An 18223-nucleotide genomic window follows, 5' to 3' on the forward strand; every position below is an offset into this window, starting at 1 on the left:
ATTCTAGAAATATATTTGTAGAATTGACATACAAAGACTCCGAGAATTGCAAAGTTTAGGGAGTCACTCCTAAATTATAACTTGTTTACGATCATCATATCATACACATTACACTCTTTTTATCTTTATGAGTTTTACTCTTAAGGTTTCTCATATAATGTTCTCAAATTTTTCTCATATAAGATTTTTAATAAGACAATATTAATATAAGAATATATAATATAGCATTTTCTCTAAGATTTTTCCCACTAGCTTTTTAAGAAAATTTTCATTAGCATATTATCATCACAATTCTCCTTATATTTTTCTCACAAAATTTTTAAAAAAATTATACAAACGATAAATGAATCAAGAGGGAAGATTACGGTTGATCTATTCAGTGTCAAACCGCCCGTGACGGTTGCCGTTTTGCCACCCGTTGGGAGAGTAGCCCTCCATCCTGTACAAATATGTATAAACATCAACGAAGGGAAACAACAACTCATTTCCTATCTACCGTTCATTTCGAGTTCAACATTTTTTATTTACGTATGGGATCTGGGTATGGTATCGACATTACAAATGCAAATGCCCTTGATGTGTAGCACAATTTACCCACCATTGCCATCGTAGCCCTAAGCCACCCGCTCTTCGGGCGGCGGCGCACGGTTCCCGGCCACCCTCTTCCCGTCCCCAGTCCATCCTCACCGCTCACCGGCAGACGGCCCAACCCCCGCCTCTTCCTCACTGTCCTCTCCTCGCTCCTCACCGCCCGAAAGGCCTCCGCCACCGCCTCCCTGCTCCTCTCCCCCCGTCCCATGGCTCTCGCTTGTGCGTCCCACGCGCGCCGCCTCCTCTTCGCCGGCCCGGCGAGATCTTTCCACGCCCAGCCCCACCAAGGTACCCCTCCTCCCTAAATCATCTTGTGCTGCTTCTCCCGGTTGGTACGTTTCGGTGACTGGAGTTGGATCCTTGCGGCGCGGCGCAGCCAAGGTCGGCGTGGTGGAGTTCTTGAACGGCGTGGGGAAGGGCGTGGAGGCGCACACCGCGAAGGTGGAGGACGCGGTCGGCGGCGACCTCCAGAGGCTCCTCGAGTCCCGCACGCTAAGGCTCAAGAAGCTCGGCATCCCCTGCAAGCATGTACGTCGCTAATTTCTCTTCTTGGGCTGAGCACTTGCAGTCTAAGCGAGTGGATGCGCTCTGGTTGTTGTGGTCATGTTGATTAGTGACTGGGTTGTTGAGCACTTCGTCATGGAAATGTAGGTAGCGGTCAGGTTTTGTTGTCTGATGCTGTGATGCTTCAGTATAATCATTGGATTGTTGCGTGCACTGTGAATTTGTAGGTTGTAGTAAAATGTTGGTGCGTTGTGTTCCTGCGGTGTTTTCTGATTGAGACGCAAAGTACTTTTCTCCATATAGCTCGGTTCAGTTGGCTAAAATGTGAGGTAATTTGGCATGTTTGTAGGTGAATATGATATGTTTCTAGGATAAATTGGTCTGATCTAGCTAATTTTTGGTGACTTATTTTGTTGGCATGGTGTGTCCGGTGTCCCTACTCCCTAGGTTCTTTATTTTCTATATCTAACAGCCGTGAAAAATGGAAACCTAATCAATTTTGCTTTGGTTCTTGGGGAAAACAAGTTAATTGAATTGGATTTCTTGGTCAATTCTGGTGTCAAATTAATAAAAGCTAGGTAATTCGACCATGCTACGGGTGCAGCTTGTCACTTTGTAAGTTTGACGTCCTGACAAAAGCACTAGACCGAGAACTGTCAGTAGGTCGGTGTCTAGGTGCGCTCGTTGCCACCCATCCTGCCAGCGTTCAAGCCTCGACTCTGTGCTGGTGCTCACCCTCCTTAATGAGTATGCAAGAAGACCCCTCGTCAAATTTCAAAAAAAAAAGGAACACAAGATCAATATGGGTCTCCTAACATTGTCTATAAGTTGTAGTGAATTACTTGATGGTGAATGGGAAATGGTAGAAGTTGTGTTGTGTTTCTAGCACTAAGAGCAGGCTTTTTTTGGTTGATGAAGCTCTGCAGGTAGTTTCTATATTAATATTCTGAAGTGGTTTTCTGAATGCTAAGATATCTTTAGAGTGCACAAGGACCCAAATTTTTCCTTCAATACTATTGTAAGGAATATATGAACGCCAAGATCGTGCTTTGTTGTTGCATTGTCACTTTGAGGTGAATTTTAGTTAATGTGTATGTCCATGACCAATCTGAGCTTACATAATGATATTTCGAAGCATGTGAGGGTTAATAACTGCATGGTTTGGGAAACTTCTGTGATTTTTTTTTTGTTTGAGGTGATGGGAACTTGAGAATCATCAGGGCATCAGAAATGCTCTTAGGATTGAAAAACTGAGTTAGACCAAGTGGAAGTCATTTTTATTGATCTCACTCATGGACATTATTAGCACCTTTAATTGCAAGGCAATCACTTTAGTCAATTAAATGCTACCGTACCAAAATATGTGGGGTGTTTGTTTGGTTGATCAGGATGTTTCCAAGGAAATAGACAACCTTATAAGTTAGTTGATGACAGCATCTCCTTACTTACAATTTAAACATTTGTTAGATGTTTTCAGTTCTGAAGTAATGCTGTGGGTAATGTTCTGAATAGTAGTATGGCAACTGTATGTGCACCTACTGAATGTTTTTAAGTACACATATTGATGTTGCCAACCTACATAAGCCCTCCTTTGGTTATGAGTTTTTGATTGATTTAGAAAAAAGCATATTGTTGGGTGAATTCTAGCAATGCTAATTTAAAATTGTTATTCAGTAGGGATAATGTTTACACTTCAGATAAAACAATGTTTGGCTAAACTGGATTTATGTATTTTTCTTATTTGTGAAAACTGGGTTGAAGTATAACACATTATTTGAGTCTGGAAAAAACCGGCTTTTGATATCCAAGTTTGGTTCCTATCTAACCAAACAAGGTTTTAAGTGGCTAGGCTCTGAAGTAGGTTTAACAAAATCTGGTTCTATGTAAACCTGAGATCCAAACAAAATCTGGTCACCTCTTGCAAACTGCTGTTTGCTACTTGTAACATTACTGTGGGTTAAGACATGTGGGTCTTGATCACGAACATTTTGCTTCTTGTTTGGTTGTTTAGTTCCAATTTTTTATATAATTTAATGTTAAAATTGAGAACAAGCAAGTTTTCTTAAATAAATTATTAATTTATCGTATTGATTTCTTTATCTACAATGCAGAGAAAGTTGATTTTGAGTTTTGCCCACAAGTTTCGTCTTGGTCTCTGGAAGCCCCGAGCAGAATCCAGGAAAGTGGAATGAAGTTGGCTTGTTCTTGAAATGCTTACATCAATCTGCTGCTGTTGGACTCAAGCATGCTTGATACATTGAATAGTTGCTATGTAATTTAGAAGCACAATCTTAGTGTTTTCTCTAGCCATGCTTTTTTGCAACCATTGCACAAAATAAATAAAAAATACCTGTGGCTTGCTTTTGTTCCTTTTGTAACTGCAAACCTTACCAATAACAGGCAAAGTCCCAAGGGATGGTTTACCACTCCATACGGTAGTATCTTTTTGTGAATAAGAAAATTGAATAGGTTTGGAGTTGGATGAGATAGTTCACTCACTATTCTGTTCCTTAAAACAAAGAATGGAACACGCACATAATAGTGCGGAGGAAAAATGCAGAAACCTTGTTCTTAGGCTTGATCCAATCATCCTATATGTCAATAGATCAACCTTGTAATGCGTGGGGCTAACCATGAGGTAGATCATGTCCGCCCAGTCCAGCTTCTGGGCGTCGAAGAGGACAAAGGCCTGGTCGCACCCCTCGATGCCGCCCGGTAGCTGCGCGTACGCCTTCTTGGCTTCGAGCGGCAGCTTGAAGAACTCGGTGATGTCTCTCTTCACGTCCTGGATCACCTCGTCCGGCACCCCGTGGTTGATAAGCTGCAAGCAGTTTGTGAGTGACACACTAATTAAGAACAATTCAAGTCTGCTTGGAACTCCTAGGATTTTCGTAGATTTTTCAAAGACAATCGGTTTAATTTTTGGAAGAACAAGAAAAATTTTCCCATGTTCCAAGCTGGGCCTTAATGCGTAATCATCCTAGTACCTACTCAAGCTGGTCAAAACAGGCATAAACAACTGTAAATGTAAGTAGCAAGCATGTACCTGAAAGAAACCCCAGTGCTGACAAGCAGACCCGAGGTTTCGCAGCTCCTCGTTCCACGACCGCGGATCAAGCAACCTGCTGAGATCGATGATTGGAATCGCGCAGCCGGCGGCGACCTCCTCGGCGTCGGCCACCTCCGTCCTGACGTACCGTTGAGGCACCTGGCGACTGATCCGTTCCAAGTCTACGCTAGAGCCTGCACGTTGGGCCGGCAGAAACGCTCCTGCCTTCGCGTGCGCCATCGGTGATCTGATTCCTCTCCTTCATGCAGATGGTAGTTGTCGGGTTAATCCCTGACAGTGATTCTGGGATGTATCGGATGATGGATGCATGATATGTGTTCTGGGGATGTGTCTGTGTTAATCTAAGAACATCAGAGTTTATCCAGATTCAAACCTCTCTTAGGGTAATAGTCATACATCATGTGTATTTTTCTCATTGAGTATGGTTTCTTCTTTGTATTTATTATCTCTTCTCTTAAGGCGGACTCTTTTCCCTTTATAGTCCATGAGGAAAGAAGTCTTACACGTGGACCCATCAAATAGATACATGCCTATCTAGACGGCCAATGTAGGTTATCATTACAGGATGCGTATACGATGTGGCAGCTCTGGAGCACTGCAATGCCCGTCTCATCCATCAGACACGTCTTTGCTTGTCACACTCGAGTCATCCGGCTTGCACAGTCTCATCACCAGTTTTCCACACGCGCATGCCACGCCCTTTGTTGCGTTTGCGAGCCTGTTCCGCAACATTAAGCCTACGCCAGCCATGCCGCCTCAGCCGAGGTGAACTGCTTGTAGAAGAAAAACGACGTAAGTAGTGACATTAAATAAGGTTTGACTAGCTCAGATAAGTACCTACCTCGCGACTAGTAAGGAAGGATTGCGGGAAATCCTACGAAGGCCAGTGCCGTAGTCGCGCTAGCATCGACTGATCGCACGATGAGCTGAATTGGAGAACGAAAGCAGATAATGACAAAACCGATCCTTACAGATCATCCCGGTGGAAGACCCTGTATTCTTTATCTCGACAGTAGTAGCTAGTTGGCTTTTCGTTTCAGCAGAGGACGTCTTTTTATATTGACTGACTACCGAGCCTGTCGGATAGGGAGAAGTCTAAATCTATAGTGCGCCATTGAAAGGAACACACGCACACGGCGCAATCACCACTACACACGCACAACACTCATGCCAGACTCGAATGCGACTTCTATCACGCTAATGATGCTAACATGGAATATTAGAAAAGCATAATCAGTCTCTTTCTGCCTGATATTTTTCTGTTTGTATTAAAATCCTAATAAATGTCAAGAAGATAAGGAGAAGTCTAAATCTTTTTTTAATGAAGGAAATACAATTTCCGGTCTCTATATTAACATAACTTAAAATGCCAAAGATACATATAACTATTTTTATAGATATGATCACTTGTGCTGAGCGACTCGAATCTAGTGAGAAGATTCTATCACATGGAGAAGTCTAAATCTATAGTGAAGGTTGGTCAAATAATCAAGTTAATTGCTTGGTTGGTCATTATTGCCCCAGTCAAAATGTATAACCCAAGTCTCAGAAAATTAAAATGTATTGCCCGTAGACAAAAATTGCTATGCCTCTCTGCTACAAGTAAACATTGCTGTGTAGAGCCGAGAGGTGCAAGATCAGGGCAGGCGCGGGATCACTTTCAGACATAAAATTATCCATTTTAGAAAACGTACGAGTCGATTCTTTCTTCACAAATGGTGTTCCAATATAATAGCGTTATCTATGTATGCGAATGGTTCTAGCTCGAAATTCAGACTCAAACCTGATTGATGTTTTGTTTTACAATATTTCCCTTACGAAATGGCATGACACTGACAGAAGGCTAGGCTCAGAACCTAAAAAAACTGTGAAGAATTCAAATGGTCACGCCTTAAGTCGCTTTAAAAAAAATTCAACGAGGTTTCTTGTCAGCAATCGCCCATGACATATGAGTTTATCTAGCATCAAGCAAAAATAATACCTCATTCTTTTTTATTGGAACACCATTTTGTGAATAGTGCAATCCCATCTCCACAATCTTCGTTGCAGGCTCAAGACTGGATGTGGAACACGCTCTGTGCATACCTGCATAAATTGAGAAAAACCCAACACATACCGCACCAGCGTGCGCTCGAATGCGGCTGGCTCGGACACTCGCTTCATGCTTGCGCCATTATTGTCAACAGAGCTAACACCTGAATGCTTCTTGTTGATCTCTTGCAAACTGCTGATTTTTATTTGTAATCCTCGTTGTGGGTGTCACGGGCCTCAATCAAAGAGTTCTCCGGCGATGACTGGATGACGTATTTGTAGTGGATGGGAGGTCGAGGGTGGTTCGCCCCTCGGTATCCCAGCGCCGTGATGGCTGGAGCCAAGAGATTGAGAGAGTTAGGAGCCAAGGGTGATACCAGTATTACTTTTTTTTTCCCTTTATTAATATGCACCCCTCCTTTATATAGGAGAGGTTTTTTACATTAGAAAAGTATATAAAAGAAAATATGTAATTTGACAACTAATATTCTGATTCAAAGGAACCTAATAATCTGATTCTAAGGAAAATATATTTGGGCAGGTTTATTATGGAAACGGAGTCCCTATGATCAAGAACTTACCGCACTTGGCTGTGAGCACCGGTGGTTGTAGGTCTGGCCTCACATGACCTTGGGTGTCTGGGGATGTTTGACAGCCACATCCATCTCTGGCCTCACCGAGCCCCGCCGGCACTCTGACACCACCACTGCTTGACTGGTGTCAATCGTAGCATTTTTCTTGTTGATCTGAAATATGATCGTTGAGTTTCAAAAGTGTTTTTTATATTGATTTGGGAATAAGTTTGCTTAAGTAAATTAATAATATCTCTTATTTGATATTTTTAGAACCAATGACGCAGAGGAAGTTGATTTTGAGTTTTGCTCACAAGTATTACCTTGATCTCCGGAAGCTCGGAGTAGAACCAGGGAACTGGAATGAGGTTGGTTTGTTCTTGTTATGCTCACTTCGAAAACAATATGCTGTTTTTTTTTTGACGAATAGTTGCTATATAATTCCGAAGCCACAATCTCGGTGTTATCTGGCCATGCTTATTTGCAGCAATTGCACAAAAGCTAAAACTTACGCGTGCATTTTGTTTTTTTTTTACTACAAATCTTACTAATAATAGACCCACGAGTTGGATTTCGTATGCCAAGAAGACGTGGCCTCCTCTTTTTTAAATTGCTTGGCACATCAGATCTTATCCTAGCTGAACACCTACTTAATGCATTAGAAGCGACGTAAAAGAAATTTTTAGTGGTCGTTTCGTTATGCACCACAAAGATATAAAGTTCTTTTTATTTTTTCAGAGTTCGTGCATCAAAAGCTGCGGGACCCTGTCCCATAAACTTACAAAAAAAAAGACAAAATTAATGAGTACTTAAGAGAATAAGTGAGGACAATTTAGTCAGTTTAACCAGCTCATTGGTTCAAGTGCCCAAACAAAACACGCCCTGTAAAACCGAACGGAGGGAGTACATCATTAACCGGAGAACAGAGTGTTGTTTGATCCGTCCGACATTTCACTTGTGCTGCATGGAAATCGGAAGTGAACTAAATCCTGTAGTGGCCGAGGTGGCTCCTTCGCCCATCGAGCGTCGTCGATAAGAAGCGCTTCATGAAATCCGCGTGGCTCACCGATTTGTCCCGCGCCGCGCCGCTGCCTTTCGCGAGCTCCGGCAGTGGGCCGACCGTCGTGCTCGAGAGCACCTGGTGGAACACCACCGCCGAGATGCGCTCTTTGTTCGGGTGCACCACCGCCCTTGCTCAACGCTTCTGTATCTCCCGTTGCGTAAAATCTGCGAGCAGCAATCGCTCATGACATATGAGTTTATCTAGCATCAAGCAAAAATAATACTACCTCATTCTTTTTTATTTATTTTTATTGACTTTTCACGGTTTTCGTAACGTAATTTTAACTATAATTTTTTATAACTTTATATCAATAACATTAATAAATTTGTATTTTTATTAAAGCATTTGTTTCAAAAATTTAGTGATATAATTTTCATACACTCAATCTTGACAATTTTAGACATATTAGCGGTTAAATATTTAAAAAACAAAAGGAGTATGGAGTAGTAAACAGTTATAAAAAATTAATGTTCAGTGTTGTCACACACTGCGCTACCGCCTCCGGTGCAATTTACACGACGTTTAGGGCATGGATTCGGTTTTTCGAGTGCATACCTTTAGCTATTGAACGATGTATATCTGTACTTACTACTTACCTCAAGTATGTCGCCGACGCTGACGATGAATGCGCCGTCAGGCCGTTGACGTGGAGCAGCACTACAGCAGCGTTAGGCCGCACGCGTCGGTGTGCGGCGACAGGCCGAGCACCTTGCCGGCCTGCATGCACGGTGGGTAGTAGGTCGCCTTCATGGTCTGCGGCAGGCCTCCGAACATCTCCAGGAGTCGCTTCCGGGTCATCCAGTTTGCACAATTCTATCACCGGTTTTCTACACGCACCTGCCATACTCTTTGTTGCGTCTGCGAGTCCGTCCTGTAACAATTAATGTTACGGAACGGGACACGGTAGCCCTGCACCGGCCATGCAGCCTCAGCCAAGGTGAACTGTCTGAGGAAGGAAAATAACGTAATTAGTGATATTAAATAAGGTTTGACTGGCTTAAACGAGTATCTGTCCCGCGACCAGCAAATACTGATCATGAGAAATCCTGCGAAAGCCAGTGCCGTGATCACGCTGGCGTCGACTGATCATGCAATGGGCCTGAGCTGGAGAACGAAAAGAAATAATGGTAAAACCGGTTGTTACGGACTATCCTGATGGGAGACCTCTGTACATGGATAGTGGTGGTTAGTTGACTTTTCGTTTCAGCAGAGCACGTCTTTTAATACTAACTGACTACCGAGCCTGTGAGATAGGGAGAAGTCTAAATCTATAGTGCGCCATTGAAAGGAACACACGCACACGGCGCAACCACCACTACACACGCACAACACTCATGCCAGACTCGAATGCGACTTCTATCACGCTAATGATGCTAACATGGAATATTAGAAAAGCATAATCGGTCTCTTCACGTAATTGGCGTCTTCACGTACCTGAAAGAAACCCCAATGCCGGCAGGCAGACCCGAGGCTCGCGAGCAGCCTGCCGAGATCGACGACTGGGATCGCGCAGCCGGCGCCAACCTCCTCCGCCCTGACTTACCGTTCAGGCTCCTGCTCGCCTGATCCGTTCCAAGTCTGCGCGAGTGCCTGCACGTTGGGCACTGGAAGAGACTCTCCTGTTTTTTGCGTGCGCCATTGATGATTTGGTTCTTCTTCCTGCAGATGGTGGTGGTCACTCACTTGGCGAATTCTTTTTCAAAGCATGCCTTCTTGTTTCGAATACTGAGCCCGTCAAGTACTAGAAATATGCTGTGTTCTACTGATGATGCTGACATGCACTAGAAAAGCGTAATCGATCCCTTTCTCTCTGCTTTATTCTGTATTTAAATCCTAATCAGTCTCAGAAAGACATGGAAAAGGCCCAGTCCTCTATAGGAGGGTTGGTCAAGCACTCAAGCTAATAATATTGCTGCAATTAAAATGTATTTACCATAGAAAAAATTGTCATGGCTCTCCACTAGAAATAAAACATTGCTGCAGGTGTATGATCACTTTCCAACATAGATTATCCATTTTAGAAGGACCACTTCAATTCTTTCTTCACAAAAGACGGTGTCCAACATGATACCATTGGCTATACACACGTATGGTTCCAAGTAAACAGTCGAAGTTCAGACTCCAATCCTGGTTGATGTTTCTTACAATCAGTTACGAAATGACAAGACATTGGCAGACGCCTATGTTCAGAGCTTCAGATAGCTGCGAAGAGTTCAAATGGGCACGCATAAGTAGCTTTACGAAAGATTCATCCAAGTACACCATGTCTACTAATGAATCAACATCTTTCTCTTCCTAAAAATGCCATCACTTGAGTCACGCCCTTTGTCAACAATCGTTCAGAATAAAGCTTTAAACCTACGGTCGTATCAAAAGATAAAATACAACAACGGTGACTTTGCAAAGGGTAGTTTCAACAGTTTACAGGGCCAGGGGAGCAAGATGAAGGGCAAAGGTGATCTGTTGGAGCATCTGCAAAACCAAAGGGGGCGCAGAGCGGTAGCGACAATCATGGTGACAGTTATGCCCAGCCAACATACTCATCCTGTAACCCTCCTAGCTTCACCATGGATCTCCAGCCTAGTCGCCAATCCAGCGTTACTGCACAGCAGCACAAGCACAACAAGGTCATGCCATGTACATCAAGTCTACACTGGTGCAGAAAAATAAATAAACCAATGGGTATGAATGATACACTGGAGAAGATAAGTAGAATAACCTATATGATGCTACATACCTCAAATTAACCCGTATCACCTTACAAGCTTATAAATATATATGATATACTTCCAAATTTTCATGGGTATATCAGGACATAAATGAGAAACAATTAGATTTAATATAACATGAAGGATCACATAAAAAGGGGTGTCACACTTTGGAGCTGCAGAGGAACTTTGGGTGCTCATAGCCGCGACATTCTTCTTGTAGAACTGGATGGAGATAAGGCCACCATGTGTTCTGAGTGATGATATAGATGGTCCATGAAAGCTTAAGCTCGCCCCATGCCTTGAGAAAACCCCTGTATAAATGCAATGAGTTTTAGGCAGTCTTGCTCCTGACATCATCACTCAGTTTTGAAGCAGTCTAAACTCTATCGACTTACAGTGTTTTATTTCATCATCCATCCTGTTCATTGAGAAATATTGAATAACACTATAACAGATCGTTCAAGTTAGACCACATACATTAAAAAAGCGCATACATCACAATTTTCTTGCGGGAAACGATAAAAAATAACAAACATGGATGCAGTCAGTACAACTGGGTACATGTGAAGGTGTCGTGAAGACAAGCAAAGTAGAACTGACATCCTATCATAGCATCTGAACAACACATGGCACGTGTTATTACTATTTTTGATAGGATATTAAGTCAAGTATGAACTAGGTGTATTCTCAATAGGGAAATGCTTTGCACACTACAAACTTTTAACCGCATGCGCACAACAAAATGATAGCACAATATCCTGAAAGAAAGGAAAAAGGTAATGAGATCTTGTGGTTGACACAGGAAGCAGGATAAGATTTCAGAATGGACATCGACATACATAAAAGGCGCAAGAAACAGAACTAATTATCAGGCATTAAGGCTCACTTATAAGATCAAAATTACAACCAAAACATCAGATGCATCACCATCACCATAGTTTTTCCTTGGGAAATCACCATAGTTATTACTCTCTTCGTTCTTTATTTGACACTTTAGGGGTGGAAATGTGCCCATTTTCATTTGATGTTATAGAATTTCAAAAGGTGAAATGGCTACATCTTCCTACAGAAATCCAACCTCATTTAGTGTATGCTCCATTTTGCAAGAGCCAATCTCTTTGTTCATTGTTACTAAAGATCGAAGAGGGGCTAGCTTAAGAGACAAACAAATTTAATGCGGTTGCAATCAACACAAATTTAGTAAGGGCGGGTGATCATCTTGTGCATTTTTTATTAAGCGTTCACAAGTAAAAATATCAAATAAGAAAGAACAGGAGGCACCCTAAAATGCATGAAGTCAAATTTTGAAATTTTGACGGCAAGTATACATAGAAGTATTGTTATGAGCTAGATTGGGAGAATGCCAGCTGGAGACAAAACCCCTGGCATGGCAATAAGGACTTTTCCTTCTACTTCTTGCTTGACTATAATGATTACAATAGGCCTTCTAACAAAATATAAATATGATCAATCCAGAGAATATCCTTATTAAAAAAAATAGATAAAATAGCAAGGAACTATCTCTTATCTCACGAAAATAATAAATTATTTTGGGGACATAAATAGATAAGATATCAGATAAATGCATGAAGTCCACTTTTTCAAATTTTGACAGCAAGTATACATAGAAGTATTTTTATGATCTAGATTGGGAGAATGCCAGCCGGAGACCAAACCCCCACTCCCCCAGCATGGCAATAAGGACTTTATCCTTTAACTTCTTGCTTGACTATGACGATTACAATAGGCCTCCTTATATAGAGGCTCTCCTAACAAAATATAAATATGATCAATCCAAGGAATATCCTTATTAAAAAAATAGATACGACATCAAATAAATAACTCTTATCCTAGGAAATAGTAAATTATTTTGGGGAAATAAATATTCTTGTTGGGGATGATGAAGGCTCCCTGATCCTTGAGGTGGGTTGCTTCGCAGGTGCCACTACACTACTACAGTACCATGTCAAGTACCAAGTATTCAGATTTGTTTACTGAAAATTATACTAGTAGATTTGTCATCGACAGTACTTTGATATCATTATATTATAAGTTTTGTCACATAATGAGAAAAGGCAACAGTCAAAGACATTTAGACAATGTCAATGCCCTGTACGCAAGTAAAATAAACAAATAAAGAAGGTAGTAAACAAAAGGCAGCAAAATTGAGTAATTGAACTACAGGCCCTAAGAGTAGGCAGTATCTTTACCACTCAACTCAATATATGCATATGCTACAGTTCTGGCTTAGCAATCACCAGTAATAAAAATCTGTTGCCTCCAGCCAAAGTCACAATAATAAAGACTCTAGGACAAGTTTCTTCATAAATTTTTGGAAGGTGCAGTAATTCACTGAAAGAATTACTCAAGCACCATTATATTTGAGAACAAACATTTGACAAGGTATTGATTGAAAAGTGAATGTAAGCATAACTGCAGCAAACGGCCACCATAATGTAATGGCGATTAATGAAGAAATTTCTAGGTCACAAAGGAGGCCTCGAGAGCAACATATGCGCTGCCAGCGCTGGTGACAAGAATTTGTTTGTGCACACAACATAACAAATGTAAAGATTTCTCATAGGTTACCAGTCGGTATACCTTGCCAAAGTATGAAGAAGCAGAAGATAACAGTAATAATCAAAGCTACCAGGTTCCCAATCGAAGATGCTGGTTTGGAGTTCTTCATCTTCTTTAAAGCCTTCATACGCTCAATCCTAGCCCTCTTTAACATTGAGAGCTCAGACAGTTCACTAATGAGCTTCTGATCAGCAGGATCTAAAGGTGAAGTAGTCGATGGTCTTGGAGGCCGTGGTGGCTTCTTGGACCATTTTTTCTTTTCCTTGTCGCCAACTGAGTTATTCGAAAGCCCAACATTCATCTCCCCTTCAGATGCCATAGACTCTCCATTTTTAGCAATAGAACTGGAATCTCGAGAGTGAGAAGAGCAGCAAGACATGTGGTGACTCCTACCATCCTTCAGTGCGACAAGATCATCCCACGAGCCGTCCAGCATTATCCTTGCATGTCCAGCTATTGAATTAACCTCTGTCCCATTACTGACCTCTCTGCTTAGCAAGCATTTGCCTTTCTCCAGGTCAACCAACACATCTTGGTCATGCACTTCCTTTGCCTCCATTAGGATGGTAGGAAAATCTCTAAATGATCAAGATATAAGAAAACAGCCCTCCTTCCCAACTACAAATCAACTACCTGGACAACAATGTTAGAATACAAATTAATCCATATCAAGCATGTCAGTCAGTCAGTGATACAAAAATTATGCAAGTGTCAAAGGGGGTAACAAATTCAACATCTCACAAAATACAAAACCAAATAACAATCAGATTTCGCAACAGAGCCAAAAACAAGAGAAACATATGGCAAACAAGATAAGCACAAAAATCACCAAATAAGGTGGTACACAAAGGGAGCACTTTTTTTTTCACTGTAACAGTTCAAAATGGGCAAAAAAAATTAGGAAAAAATTAAGCTGAAAGGATCAAATGGAAGGAGAACAAGTAGGACCACGCAACTTTTCAAACTTCATCAAGAGAGTAGCCACCCCAAAAAAATATTACTTACCTGAAAAACACTTGACAAAACTCCCAAAATATCCACTAATATCAACCGACAAGCCAGCAACTTTTTTTCCTCCAGGAACTATTTCAAACTTTTTTAGTTGAACATAAGATATATCGAAGTGGTGGGAAAATAAGGCTGAAACTGAGCAAACAAATATTTAAGACAAATTCGACTGTTGTGACCAAATGCTACCCTCCAAAACATGTAGATATCCCACTAAAAACAAGCTACACCACAATCCAGGCCTGCCGTTTTAAACAGCCCCAGATGCCTTTCCCAGCTATAAACTTTGAACTATATGATAAAAATGTCCAACTTCCAGAATAAATTAGCCACGGAAAGAGAAAAACTGAAATCCACATGGCATACAGGCACTGGCAGGCCTACCAAGGGACAAGGGTGTACATATGTACACCCAAAATTTTGTGCAAATTTTTTTCTATATGTCAACTATATAAAACACGATTTAGTTCTCATATCACCTCTTCCCTCTAGTCTCCTCCCATATAATAAAAACCCTAAAATTCAAATAATTTACCCACTTTTGCTATCGCTCTCATCCTCTAGCCTCCCCGCTACCGAGTACGGATATGGAGCCCGTTTTACTAATGAAAATAAATAAAGAAATTAGGAGATAAATTAGCGGATAATCTCCTACTCCTTTTTTGGATCCCATATGAAATCAAACTACGGCATCACTCGACATATTCATTCAGTGGCGCTCTCATAGCGCATTCACATCTTCATACCTTGAGTATATGCTTGATGTTATCACGTCCAATATTTGTGTTTTCGTTGCAACGCATGGACACTTAGCTAGTGTCATGTTCTGTATGTGTACCTAGTGACCACGGTCCACAATGGCTCAAGCTCATATAGCCACGACCTGACCGGCGTTGACGCGGCCACAGCTCACGACCCACTACCTATGCGGCCACGCATAGCGGCCCAGGCGCCCTCGAGACACGAGTGACGACCGCGTGCGTGAGTGCGTTGATTCCAGAGAGGTTGAGACCATGTGTGTGACTGCATGACGACCGTGTTCCTGAGATGGAGGGTCGTGGCGGCACAGGCGTGAGCGAGGTGGGGGTCGTGGTGGCAGGGCATTGCGTGGGCACGGACTCAAACCTGGAGGGCAGTGGCGGCGGCGGCGCTGGCTCAAGTAGGCAAGGTGTGGCAGCGACACGGGCACGAGCGCGATGGGTACGTATTGAAAATCCTAGGCCCGCCACTGCATACAAGCAACCTAGTTTGCACACAAGCTTCACAAAATTCCATCTCTTTGTCTTAGATTGAAAAAACTGATGAACACTAGAAAACTTAACTTGATCTACGAGAATACATAACAAAATCGTGGACCCCTCTAGTCCAATCCGATCAGATCCCAAAGCAATCAAATTCGCCAAACAAACAAATTTTCCGTCGCCATATCAGAAATGTTCACTGCCTTAGAAAAAAAACACGAAACAAATCAAACAAAACGAGTACAACCGACAGAGAGTGGATTAAACACGAAGCTAACTCAAACCTACAATCTGCAGTTGTCGACGATCTTCCAACATTGCCCAACCATCAAATCAGGCACTCCCCCCGCGTCAAACAAATCCTGATCCACTAACTCCGCTACCCTCTCGAAGAGACAAGCGCAGCGCTTGTGGAGGTAGGGATCGAGGACAGAAAAAGTTGGGGAGAGGAAGAATTCGGATTGCCTCTTTCTCGCCTCTTCTTCAGTGTTCACTGTTCACTGTTTTCCCCCTTTTGAGAGAGGTTCAATCTCCACTGATGAGTGATGAAAATTAGGGTATCTTCAACGCAGTGCTCCGGCCGGTCGCCCCGCGGAGCCACCGCGGAGCTCGAGCCGGTGCCTGCAGGGTGCCAGATTGGCTTGCAGAAGCTGCCGTGGTTTGGGGGAGAGAGGTTCATGGAGAAGGAAACCGGAAAGCTGAGTGGTCCTGGGGAAGCGAGTCGAACCTGCATCGGGCGGAACCTTTGGGGCTCACGCGCGTTTTCCCCGTTCTTGAGAAAGGAGGCGGCGGCGCGTTCTCTCCCAACCGGATCTGGACCACCGCGCGGAGTCACCGCAGCGATCGAGCGCAGGTGCGGCGTCGCCGACGGTGGCCGAGCACGGGGATGGAAGTGGGGCAGAGCGCGCGGAGGGCGGTAGGGACGAGCAGGGGCGCGGAGTCGCCGGCAGCGGCCGAGCGCGGAGGCGGCGGCGGTGTGGACTGGAGTGAGAGGGGCTCGGGGTTTCATTGGTTGTATAATATTGAAGAGAAGCATGTTTATAGATATAAATATATGTTACAGTTTATTTCGGTGGATACAGATTTAATATTCGTTCGTATATATAGAGCTACTTATCAGTGTCATAAAATTATTTTTATATAGGTAAACAATCACACTTACAACTCTTGTATCCGCGCAAGTCATATCAAATTCAGTCAATCAAACAGAAACTCAAGTCGACTTGTCCAGACAGATATAACCGATCGAACACTCTCTTTTTTAAAAAATATGACCCCCACTCTGATTATTTTCCCTTAGCCTAAATATGCAGTTCATACAGGCAAAACTCATATAGGCAACTAATCACACCCTTGGTGAACAAAATGGGATTGACAAGTGAGTCCTTGACTTTAGTTGTCCACGTCATATGATCAGAGATGTATTATGGTTCTCTAGCTTTACCCCGATAAAGCGACATGAGTATATCATATTCGTGAATGATACAAAGGGAAGAGTGAATGCCAGGTGTATAGTAAAGGTGAGTGAGAGTTTTACTATTAAAGATGTGGTTTTGATGGAGCATCTAGGATACAATTTGTTTTCTGTATTTTAGTTATTGGATGCGGATTTGGAAGTGCACTTCAAGCACAATGTTTCTCGAGTTCTTGATTCATCGGGTACTTTGGTTTGTCAGATTTCTCGAGTTGTGAGAGTTTTTAGAACCGATTTTACTGAGTTTTATGGTTTTTCTCGGTGTTTAATTGCACAACCCTCTTCTGAGCTTTGGATGTGGCATATGAGGCTAGGGCACATGAGTTTTGATATGCTCACATGGTTGAGTAGCCTTGGCTTGATCCGAGGATTATCCAAACTCAAGTTTGAGAAAATCTTGTTTACACTTCTGTCGGCATAGCAAGAAGGTTGTTGTCTCTCATCTACCAGTTAATCTGGTGATGGCTGAACGATCGGGAGAATTTCTTCATATGGATATTGTTGTATTATTCCATGTTCGCTCGGTGGGTGGGAAGTGATATGTATTTGTCATTGTTGATGATTACTCTTGATATTCTTGGGTGTTCTTTCTTGCAAGTAAGGATGAGGTGTATTCACACTTTCGAAATTAGCTTTGAGATTGTTCAAGGAACTTTATAGTGCATTGAGAGCTATCCGTAGTGGTAATGGCACCGATTTCAAGAATTCTCTCTTTGATGCTTTCTATCGTAACCATGGCATTAAGCATCAATATTCTACCCTATGTGTTCCTCAGTAGAATTGCGTGGTTGAAAGGAAGAATAAAACTTTGGTTGAGATGGTTAGAACAATGCTTGATGAGTATAGGACTCCTAGGAAATTCTGGGCAGAGGCAATTAGCACATCTTGCTATATTTCAAATCGGATTTTCTTGCGCTGAATGTAACCTTTTATGAGTTGCGCTTTGGGAGAAAACCAAATGTTTCACACTTGAGAGTTTTTTTTTTTTGTTGTCGTTGCTTTATCCTAAAGCGTGATAATCTTGATAAGTTCGAGTCACGTTCTTTCGATAGGATCTTCATGGGTTATTATATTTATGGTCATGATTACATGGTTTATAATTTTGACACTAACATTATCATGGAGTCCCTTGTGCTACCCCTGTTCTTAAGTTATGTAGGTGATCAGGAGATGAGCGAAAACATCTTTGTATATTATGACCTTACAGTTCTCGGTGATGATGAGGATGATCCATTACTTCCTGCTATGACACCTGCTTTCGAGCTGGCTCCTTCCTCTACTACACCAGCAGAGGGTCATGCGGCCTCTACTTTCACTTTAGCTACTTTCGAGTCTGCACCAACAGTGTTTGAGAGGGAGATTGTCTCACAGTGCAAAG

At 42.3% G+C, this 18223-nt stretch overlaps 3 protein-coding genes and 1 pseudogene across 6 annotated transcripts; 1 reads left to right on the top strand and 3 right to left on the bottom strand.

Annotated features, from left to right (window-relative positions):
- The first annotated feature begins 574 nt into the window (after positions 1 to 574).
- On the top strand, positions 575 to 3460 carry LOC133900147 (uncharacterized). The gene is made up of 3 exons (XM_062341286.1): positions 575 to 879; positions 968 to 1119; positions 3207 to 3460. Exons 1-3 carry the CDS (start codon positions 798 to 800, stop codon positions 3285 to 3287), a joined length of 315 nt encoding a protein of 104 aa, XP_062197270.1. The 5' UTR covers positions 575 to 797; the 3' UTR covers positions 3288 to 3460.
- A 126-nt stretch (positions 3461 to 3586) lies between these two features.
- On the bottom strand, positions 3587 to 4384 carry LOC133903010 (2-oxoglutarate-dependent dioxygenase 11-like). The gene is made up of 3 exons (XM_062344345.1): positions 4142 to 4384; positions 3707 to 3916; positions 3587 to 3604 (listed from the first exon to the last, which is right to left on the bottom strand). The coding sequence occupies exons 1-3, from the start codon at positions 4382 to 4384 to the stop codon at positions 3587 to 3589; spliced, it is 471 nt and encodes a 156-aa protein (XP_062200329.1).
- A 3305-nt stretch (positions 4385 to 7689) lies between these two features.
- LOC133909876 (2-oxoglutarate-dependent dioxygenase 11-like) lies at positions 7690 to 8758 on the bottom strand (annotated as a pseudogene).
- A 1291-nt stretch (positions 8759 to 10049) lies between these two features.
- On the bottom strand, positions 10050 to 16390 carry LOC133900156 (uncharacterized). 4 transcript variants are annotated; one of them, XM_062341300.1, is made up of 5 exons: positions 16099 to 16390; positions 15656 to 15992; positions 13144 to 13751; positions 10707 to 10853; positions 10050 to 10432 (listed from the first exon to the last, which is right to left on the bottom strand). In XM_062341300.1, exons 3-5 carry the CDS (start codon positions 13679 to 13681, stop codon positions 10353 to 10355), a joined length of 765 nt encoding a protein of 254 aa, XP_062197284.1. In that variant the 5' UTR covers positions 13682 to 13751; positions 15656 to 15992; positions 16099 to 16390; the 3' UTR covers positions 10050 to 10352. The 4 variants fall into 4 exon arrangements, with proteins under 4 accessions (XP_062197284.1, XP_062197287.1, XP_062197276.1 ...); XM_062341303.1 differs by lacking the exon at positions 15656 to 15992 and having other exon boundaries at positions 10709 to 10853; positions 13144 to 13755; XM_062341292.1 differs by having other exon boundaries at positions 15656 to 16390.
- Positions 16391 to 18223: the final 1833 nt, after the last annotated feature.

This window comes from Phragmites australis, chromosome 2 (genome assembly GCF_958298935.1).
Source record: "Phragmites australis chromosome 2, lpPhrAust1.1, whole genome shotgun sequence".
NCBI classification, from domain to species: Eukaryota; Viridiplantae; Streptophyta; class Magnoliopsida; order Poales; family Poaceae; genus Phragmites; species Phragmites australis.

Bases quoted from the DNA above. Each gene is read 5' to 3' on its own strand.
- LOC133900147 (XM_062341286.1), top strand. From the start codon at position 798: ATGGCTCTCGCTTGTGCGTCCCACGCGCGCCGCCTCCTCTTCGCCGGC. The intron at 880-967 runs GTACCCCTCCTC...GGCGCGGCGCAG, and splicing joins CCACGCCCAGCCCCACCAAG to CCAAGGTCGGCGTGGTGGAG. The intron at 1,120-3,206 runs GTACGTCGCTAA...TCTACAATGCAG, and splicing joins TCGGCATCCCCTGCAAGCAT to AGAAAGTTGATTTTGAGTTT.
- LOC133903010 (XM_062344345.1), bottom strand. From the start codon at position 4,384: ATGGCGCACGCGAAGGCAGGAGCGTTTCTGCCGGCCCAACGTGCAGGC. The intron at 3,917-4,141 runs GTACATGCTTGC...AACTGCTTGCAG, and splicing joins AGCACTGGGGTTTCTTTCAG to CTTATCAACCACGGGGTGCC.
- LOC133900156 (XM_062341300.1), bottom strand. From the start codon at position 13,681: ATGGAGGCAAAGGAAGTGCATGACCAAGATGTGTTGGTTGACCTGGAG. The intron at 10,854-13,143 runs GTATACCGACTG...GCATTTATACAG, and splicing joins CTTCTTCATACTTTGGCAAG to GGGTTTTCTCAAGGCATGGG. The intron at 10,433-10,706 runs GTGACACCCCTT...GCTGCTGTGCAG, and splicing joins TTCCTCTGCAGCTCCAAAGT to TAACGCTGGATTGGCGACTA.